This window comes from Manihot esculenta, chromosome 12 (assembly GCF_001659605.2).
Source record: "Manihot esculenta cultivar AM560-2 chromosome 12, M.esculenta_v8, whole genome shotgun sequence".
In the NCBI taxonomy this organism is placed as follows: domain Eukaryota; kingdom Viridiplantae; phylum Streptophyta; class Magnoliopsida; order Malpighiales; family Euphorbiaceae; genus Manihot; species Manihot esculenta.
The window spans coordinates 23,098,353-23,108,083 of NC_035172.2; the positions used below are offsets into that span (position 1 = coordinate 23,098,353).

The 9,731-nt window shown below is 33.9% G+C and overlaps 2 protein-coding genes across 2 annotated transcripts; both read left to right on the plus strand.

The window, feature by feature from the left end:
- The first annotated feature begins 3,873 nt into the window (after positions 1–3,873).
- On the plus strand, positions 3,874–7,533 carry LOC122725276. The gene is made up of 3 exons (XM_043962314.1): positions 3,874–4,204; positions 6,142–6,335; positions 7,249–7,533. The coding sequence occupies exons 1-3, from the start codon at positions 3,874–3,876 to the stop codon at positions 7,486–7,488; spliced, it is 765 nt and encodes a 254-aa protein (XP_043818249.1). The 3' UTR covers positions 7,489–7,533.
- A 45-nt stretch (positions 7,534–7,578) lies between these two features.
- Positions 7,579–9,234, plus strand: LOC110627579. Its single transcript, XM_021773927.2, has 5 exons — positions 7,579–7,689; positions 7,761–8,087; positions 8,194–8,301; positions 8,414–8,709; positions 9,111–9,234. The coding sequence occupies exons 1-5, from the start codon at positions 7,579–7,581 to the stop codon at positions 9,232–9,234; spliced, it is 966 nt and encodes a 321-aa protein (XP_021629619.2).
- The last annotated feature ends 497 nt before the right edge of the window (positions 9,235–9,731 follow it).

Genomic DNA, 9,731 nt, shown 5'->3' on the forward strand with positions numbered 1-9,731 from the left:
TCACTAGCATTCTCATCAGGAACATCATGTAAATCTTGATCGAGTGAGAATAATTCTCAAATTGCGATACAAGTCCAAGAAGTTTGATCCAGTTAATTTGTTAGCATCAAGTATGCTATGCAGTGATAGATTAGTACTCATGATGGAAAAGATCTACAAATGCAGAAATAATAATTATTAGTCTAATGTATTTTCCTAATTAGTATATAAGGTCTTTAATCTTTTAATTAGTCTCCCACTATTTTATTCAAATTAATAGTCCTATCTATTAATTCAGAAAATCTAATGATAGATCTCCTAGTAGGCTAGGATCCCTTTAATTTAAATAACCTTGGGTTTGCTCAATAAATTATAAATTAAATTAGGTAGATAACATAATTTATCAATCACATTTCTATGTGACTCAGTTAAATGACAACTTTTTGTCTTTATCATATTTTATGTGTTATGCCTAACTCTTTGTAATACCCGGCTAGACTCCAGCATCGGAATTCCTATGTTCCGGTGGAATCTCGGATGTCTGAAACCTCTAGAAGGGTAAAATATATTTTTCTAAAATATTTTCATGTGTTTTAAGGTTTTAAGTAAGAAAGAAATTGAGTTTTTGAAAGAAAAGTGCCTTGGAAGGAAATCCAGGTTCGGCCGCCGAACGTTGGTGACTTTAAGGAGCACCTTTGGCCCCCGAAGGTAGTCTGGCCAGCCACCTATAAAAGGCCCCATGTCCGAAAATGGGCGAGTTTTCTTCCCCATTTTTGGGCAAAGGTGAGTCCATGCCCTTCCATGGTTAGTTTTGATGATTTCCTTCAAATCATTCATGTTTTTGACAAGTTTTAACTTGGTTTTGAAGATTTTGAGCTAAAGATCAAGTTTTGAAGCTTGGAGACCCTGGAGCTCAATTTCTCCCATCTCCGAGTTTGGATCGTCTCTCCTCTCGTTTTTCAAGAGGTAAGAGTAGATCCTACCCTTCTTTTATGATTTTAGTAAGTTTTGAGGGGTTTGAAGGGTGTTGGATGCATGATTAGCTTAGTTGTAAAAGGTTAGGGTTTATGTGAATTAAATGATGCAAAGTATGTTTATTGTTTGTTAAAATGAGATGTTTTTGGGGTATAGGTTAGTTCTAAGCCCCTAAATGCTTGAGGAGGTGTTTTTGCATGTTTTTGCATGAGTTGGTTTGGTTGGAAGGTTTGATTGGCTGAATGTGGGAGAGAAGCCCGAGTTCTGCCATTCTGGAAGAACTCAGGTTCGGCAGCCGAAACCATGTTCGGCCGCCGAACCTGCCTGGGGAGGCAGTTTTGGCTGCCGAACCCTGCCCCCGAAAGTTTGGACTTTCGGCTTTGGAGGGGACTTTCGGCTTTAGAGGGGACTTTCGACTGCCGAACCTGCCGCCGAAGGTGACTGAGTTTTGGCTCTGGAGGGACTTTCGGCCGCCGAACCTGCCGCCGAAAGTGCCATGTTCAGCCTTCCTTTGCATGCTTTCTATGATTATTTTGTGATGTTTTAGGGGGTTTTTGGGGGGATATTTAGAGTCATGTTAGTATATGTTTGGTCCCTCATTTGAGTCCACCTGTGTAGGTTCGGACCCGAGGAACCGAGGACCCCAGCAGTGAGATAGCTGCTTTAGAGTCTTTCTAGAGTCAGCCTGAGGTGAGTAGAATGGATCTTTATGTTTCAAAGTAAATAAATTCTGAGCATGTTCATGCATCACGAATGACATGATATATACTAGGTTATTACATTAGAAATCACGAATATGTTGCATTGCATATTATGATGTTGATGTGGATGGATGTTGGATGATCCATTAGCCCTCAATATGATATGATGACGATGATACGGTATGAAAGTCCAGTGAGGCCCATTCTACACCCCTGGCACAGAGTAAGAGAAAGACCAGTGAGGCCCATTCTACGCCCCTAGCACATTGGAATGTTATGTTAGGTTATGTTAAGAGAAAAACCAGTGAGGCCCATTCTACGCCCTTGGCACCATTGGAATGTGTAGAGGGCTATTGGTGACAAGTCCATCCTTGATGTGGATTGTTTGTGATGTGATGCATTCCATGAAAGCATGTATTTTAATATACCGTTTTACTATTCTGCTCACTGGGCTCTTGTAGCTCACCCCTTTTCCCTTAACCCCCAGGCTTGCAGGTTCGGGATAGACCAGGAAGTCAGCAAGAGTAAAAGTCTCATGTATGTAATAGTTAGTTGTGGACATGAAAGATAATGTAATGTAAGATATTGTATAGAATTGTATTGAGGATTAGTATTGTGCTTGGCCCTAATGCATGAGAATCCCTTTGATACATGATATTAATGTGATGTAAACCAAGCTTGATGTATGTAATGTTGACCCAGCTAGAGCATTTGATGAGGGCTCTAGTGTGGGGTTTTTATGTTTATAGTATGGTGCATGCACAGGTCAAGCTTGGTAGAATGGAAAGTTTAAAGTTTTTATGAAAATGTATGGGATTTATCAAGTATGACAGGTTGTATGTTAGGCTTGCTATGGGTCCCGGCGATCTTAAGTCAATCTGGATCCTAGCGCCGGTAGCGGTCCGATTTCGGGTCGTTACACTCTTACTCTAAACTTACATGATCATGGGTTTGCTCATCCAAATCAAGAAATTTAGTTAAGTAGAACTATTGTTTAGAAATATTTAATATTTCATAGCACTAATCATATTCGGGTGAAATTAAGCTTGGGTTTGCCCAATAAATTAATAAAAATCGAACTCTAATTTTATGCTATAACAATGGGTGGTATGCTATCATGTTCTTAATATGTATTTAAAATTTTAATTAGGGATTTTAATCCTAAGATTTCTATTAAGGTCTCATACATAGGCGTTATTATTGTAAAGCATACATATCACATACCTAAATATATACCCCTAACATGCCATCCTAATTGGATAATTATTGACATTTTAAAAATAATTCCCTTTGAGCCATAAAGGGAACTTGATGCTTTAAAAATATAAGTGGCATTTTCTTTGATCTTCATAAGTTAAAAGGGTTCCTCCAATGCATCACGTTCAATACTCCTTATAATTTTTAACGTCTCATTTTCTTCTTAGGTTAAAAAAAATCCTATCTACATATCCTAATCGCATAACAATTACATACCGAAAAAAGAGAACTTGAGTTACATTCAAGGAGAGGTAAATAAGAAGAGAATTTTACAATTCAGAATAATAAAAAAAGGCAAGATACATAGACCCTATTTAAAAATTATAAAAAATGAATCAATCATTCATCCCAACACACTGGGCTTTTCAAAATTTATCCATAACCATCTATCATGCAAATAAATCATGTTAAATGTATATAAATTAACCATTAATTTATTTTATATTTATTATTGATTTTGTGTGCTAAAATTAAAAATTAAATAATTTAATATTTTAATTTTAGTGCCAATAGAAAATAATTTATGAATAAAATAATTTTATTCAGAGCTCTAATCACATTAGAAAATTAATCTTAACAGTAAATTATAAAATTAAATTTTATGTCATTAATTTCTAAAATTAATTTAATGAATAAAATAATTTTACTCATGTTTCTAATCAAATTAGAAAATATACTAAAATTAATTTTAATTACTGTTTTAATAATTAAATGACCCTAATTAATAAAACATGTTTTAAATTAAATTAAAGACCGAAAATAATTTTTAAATTAATTTTCCAGCCCAAAAGGACCCCTCTGAAGAATTTTAAAACTCGCAGGAATCAAATTATAATTTAGTTAAGAGTTCATCTTCTTCCTCAAATTAATTTTCCAGCACACCCGTCGTCCAGTCCAGCCACCGGAGGGACGCAGAACACTTGCGTCCCCGCCGGTGCCCCGTCCACCGCCAATCGAGCGCATGATCGACGGCATCACAAAGGAAGCCGCGATCTCCCGCAACGAACAGCAGCTTCAGCCCGCGACGTCACGACAGCCGCTATCCTTCAGCTCTCGCCGCCGTTCGTCGACCCACAGATCATGCAACGGTTGTGCATTCGCTACCGATCGAAGCAGCGCCGAAGACGACTTCGTCTTCTTCGTCGACGAGAATCAAGCAAGAGAACGATTTCTCCTCTCGATTCTACGGGCGACGACAACGACCAGAGCTAGTTCCAGCTTCCCCACGATATTGAGGATGCCCGACGACGACCTCAGCAGCCACAGATGCTGCAACTGTGCACGGCACGCGTGTTAGCTGGTCACAGGGACGCGACGCCCGTAGTCGGACCATCGGGCTGTCGCCGGGCGTTCCAGCAGCCCCAGATCGTTTTCCAGGATTTCCATAAATTCCATTTTACTATTTTAATTTTTAACAAAAATTACCCTTATTAAATAACTCAAAATAGTTTTTGATTCCTGATCAAATAATTTTTGAGGCAATAAATCTGAAAAAAATATTTTTAAACAAACACCAAAAATTATTGTGCATAAAATTTAATCCAATTAACCTAATAATAAATATAATTAACTATTACAATTTAATCGTTTAAATCAGATATAATACAACTGTTGAGTTTCAATCGAATTAAATACAGTAAAAAAAATGAAAAATAAAATTTTTTCTAATATGGACCATGTTTAAATGAGAAAGTAATAAAAAGAAGATAAATACCTTTTATTTTCGTTTCAGTAAAATACCATATCGTTCATTTTAGTTGGATTGTTACAAACCACAAATCGTCTAAGCGTTAGATGTCCAACGATATCCATACAGAAAATGACAATTAAAAATTCTTAAAATAATTCTAAGAAATTGAGAAAGAGAAAAGTTTTGAGTGCTAACGCTTTACCTTTTCTCTAAATTCTAATTACTCTTAAAAAGTTTATGCTAATAGTAGGTACGGGTTCTTATAACATGTCCTTTTTATACATAAACACTAAAATTTCAGTATAAGAATATTTATTTATTTATTTAACTAATTAAATAAATAAATTATAACAATAGTATTGAATTTTAATAAGCAAACTATATAAATTGTGGAAATTTTTTTAAATTCTTAATTAATTAATTATATTAAAATAGTAATTCTTTCAAAATATAATTTTATCTCAATATCAATTTATATGCAATCAGATCCTACTTATTTAAATTTTTTATTTTATTTTCTCACACAATTTTTTTATGTGTGTGACCCATTAGATTCCAAATATATTGGCAACAAATATAATTAACTCATTAATTAATTTAAAAGTCAAAAATATTATTTAGCAATATGTCAAAACTATCCAAATATTCCAGAATGTTAAAAGTAATTTGACTTAATCTTTCACTGCATGGTTTATCAATGTAATTAATATCTCTTCATCACAAATGTCTTGATTTAACATTTGATGCATAAAATGTATTTACAATGTTAAATTATATTAGTTCTCATTTATTAGTTATTGACCTATTGAATGAAATTTCAAATCTCATTGCATATAAATGGGACAAATGGGACATTTCTACCTAGAATGATGAATCATATCTCAATCTCATAAATATCTTTGTACAGTTCTTAATACATCTGATTTATCCTCATTTGTTACTCATGAACCAAACAATGTGTAAGATAAATCAAAATATAAAAGTTTATATAAGATTATTTATTGATTTCAAGGTAAAGAATCACTTACACAACCATCACTTGAGTAATCCATAGACATAGGTTATTTTCTATATGAATTTTTCAGGCGAATAAGTTCAATGCACTTATTTATAAAATAAGTATCTATATATTAGTTCTACACATTTCACATATCTCAATCTATAAGATCAATTGCTTCCTTTAAAAAGAAAAAACATAATATGTACTAGTCTTAACAGTTCTAATTATTATCTAATTATGATAAGAATATCGACTAAGAACATTTGGAGATATTACTTAAATGCAATAAGAATCACTACAAAAAAACAGACTATCAGCGACGGATTTAGCGACGGAAATTACTTCCGTCGGAAAAAAAAATTTAGCGACGGATCAGCGACGAATATTGCATTTTGGCATTTCTGACAGATTTCCGACGGATTAGCGACGGATTATAAAAATATTAGCGACGGAATAAATTCCGTCGCTAATCCGTCAGAAAATACAAATCATATAAAAAAAAAAAAACCCTAATCATTCATTCTCACTTCTTATTTTAGCCGCCCACTTCCTCTCCTCTCCTCTCCTCTCCTCTCCTGGATGCCACATCTTTCTCCTTGCCGCAATCGCCGCCGCCGCCGCCGTCGATCCCGTGATTGTCGCCGCTGCTGGACGCTCGCCACTGCTGGACGCTCCTCTCGCCATCACTGCGTTGCCGCTCGCCACTGCCGCTACTTCCGCCACTGCCTATCAAGTAAGTATCTACTTTGATTTTTAGTTTCTTTTTGTTATATTATTGAAATTTTGAGTTTTAGTTTTTGAATAAGTTATGATATAGTGAAAATATTATTCATTTAGTTATAAATTTGTGTTAATCAAAATTTATTTTTAATTTTACTAATTATTTTTTTTAAAAAAATTAAATTGAGGGCAACAGCAAGCACAGCAGCAGCTGTTGCTGCGCAGCATGCAAGCTGCTGGGCACTTGCCGCTGTGCGCAGCAAGCAGCTGGTGCCCTGCGTGCCCAGCAGCAGCTGCTTGCTGCGCACAGCAGCAAGCTGCTGCGTGCCCAGCAGCTCCGTGCCTGCAGCTGCTGGCAGCAGCTGCTCCCGCAGCTGGCTGGGCAGCTGCTGCTGCTGCTTGTTGGCAGCAGCTGCTTGCTGCTGCTGGGCAGCAAGCAGCTGCCCAGCCAGCTGCTGCTGCTTCTGCCTTTTTTTTATTTAATGTGGGTTTAATGTAGTTAATGTGGGTTTAATTTTTTATTTAAAATATATATAATTTTAATTGAAAAAAGAGATCAAATAATAATTGTGGGCCAATAAATCAAATAATAATTTATTTTATCTAATTGTGTCATCATTTAAACTGCATTTTTTTCCTTTTTGTCTAATAAAGCAATATTGGATTTAGTAAAGACTCTTGTGATTAAGGAATTAGAGAAAAAAGAATAAAAAAATAAATTTCAGAAATTAATTTGATTTGATTAGTATATTAATGAATGGATTAACAAACTAATCTATTAATTTAACTTTTTTAAAAAAATAATAATATTTAAAAGTAGTTAGTTAATTAAAGACATGAATTAAAATAGTATTTGTGGGTTTGCTTTACATGCCTTCTTTTCAACTCTACTTTGATATGTTACTTATGGACAATTATTTTTTCAGATGCCTCGAAGAGCAGTATCATCCAGAGGTAGAGAACATAGCCAGCATCTGTCTATGAATGAAATAGATGAGGCAGTACAGGTGCAGGAGGAAATACTGGACCACACTCCACAAGCATTAGGGGGCCAAGCAAACGCATCCTCATCATCATCAGTTCGAACTAGAGGTCCGAATTTGGGACATCCTATCCCATCAAACCCGTCTGATCGACAATTGATTAGATTGAAAGGAACTGTGTAAGTCATATACAACTTTTTGCTATTGATTTAATATGTATTATTACTTACAACTACTCATTATATATAAAAATATTGCAGTTTTTTAGATTCTATGGTTACTAGATCAATCACTAATGACATTAAGATGCGTTATACTGCTCCATGGAAAACTTGGTCAGAAATACCTTTAAAGACAAAAGACGAGCTCTTCGGACTTTTTCGGGTAAATACAACTTATATTCTAAAATTTATAATATGCATTTTAAGTTTTTTAAATTTACTTAATACTTGTAGAGTCGATATGCATGGGATGAGAGTGAAGAAGGTATGGTTCGAATTGCTTGGGAAAAGGTAGGTAAAGAAAGACTGCGAGACATTCTTAATAGAGTTAGGAGCGAATTGTTGCGCAAGCACAAGAAGACAGATGTTGCTTATCTATACAATTTAGGACCAGATTGGATGGAGACAGAGATATGGAATGAACTTGTTGCATATTGGAGTACACCAGAGTGGAGAAAGAAATCAGAAGCAGGTAAAACAAATAGAAACGTAGAAAAAGATGGGACTATTATGAAACACTCTGGTGGTTCAATAAAATTGGAGGTTCATGAGAATAGATTGGTATAACTCTTTTATTTCTTACTTTTATTTATACAATTCTATTTTTATATATATGGTTAGAAATTATTCGTGCATCTTGTGTTGTGTGATTGTTTCTTTTTTGTAGGCAAAGAAGTTGGGTAGACAACCAACTCAACTTGAACTATTTCGTGCAACTCACACAAAAAAGGGGAGTCAAGGTGTTTACATTGATGGAAAATCACGACGAGTTGATGTAAGTTACTTTTTGCTTATTTAATGTTATCACATTATTTTTCTAATTGTTATGTTATCATTAGTTGTGTATGATTCATGAAATGTTTATTATGTTTTCTTTTTTTACTTAGGGAGCTTATTTGAGTGCAATTGTTGAAAATGTGAATGACAATTGTGAGAGTCAGTCTGCTTTTAATTTGAATAAGTGGATTGAAATTTCTGGAAGTAGCAAAGGAAGAGTTTATGGTTTTGGATCCTCTGATATTGCAAAATCAGGAACTCCAACTACATCTTTCTCATGCACATCAGCTCATCCTGGAGTACCTTCTCAAACTATGTTTTCTTTAGAGGAGGTTGAACAAATATTAGAGCAAAACCGGATCAAAATGAAACAAGACATGGAGCAAATGCAAGAGCAAATGCAAGAGTAAATGCGAGTGCAGATAGAAAAATAAATAAAAGATCAGATGAAATCATTGAAGAACAAAAATAGATCTTCACCGCATAACACAACTGCAGATTCGGATGGTTCAACAAATTCATAGATTACTTTTAAATTTTATGAATATTGTTAAATATTATGGATTTATTTTAAATTTTATGAACATTGTAAAATATTATGAATTTAATTTAAATTTTATGAATATTGTTAAATATTATGGATTTATTTTAAATTTTATGAATATTGTTAAGTATTATGAAATATTTGATTTATATTTACTATGATTTTTAATTATAAATTATTTGAATAAAAGCAAGAATTTTTTTGTCTTAATATTTCTGACGGTTTTCCGACGGAAAATTTCCGTCGCTAATTATTTTTGACAGATTACCGACGGATTGTTATAGGATGAATTTAGATATTCCGACGGATTTAGCGACGAAAAAATTCGTCGCTAAAATTTTCCGATGGAATTATCCGTCGGCAAATCTGTCGGAAATCCGTCGCTAATATTTCCGACGGCAGCCCAATCCGTCGGAAAAAATTAGCGACATGACTTTAAGCGACGGATTTGAGTCCGTCGGAAATCCGTCGCTGAAAGTTTTAGCGACAGATTTTTGACTATCAGCGACGGAAAAATCCGTCGCTGATAGTCTGTTTTTTTGTAGTGAATCTTATAATTATAATACATTATAATTTTCTTTGCACAATAATATAGTCTCACAAATTTTATATTTATTTAATATTCAATTAAATTAACATTAAAAATAAGTAACTGCCGTTATAAAATTATATTTGAATACTTAAAATATACGAACAATAATATCCAAGTGCAATCAATATATTAGTTGTAGGGCATATTACTAACGTAACTAATATAATAATAATATTATTATTTATTAATAAATGTCTTTTTTTTTCTTTGGAATCCGAGGTAAATATTATTTTGACTCATGAAATTGAATGAAATTTTTGTTAAGAATTATAATATACTTAAAAGAAGAAAA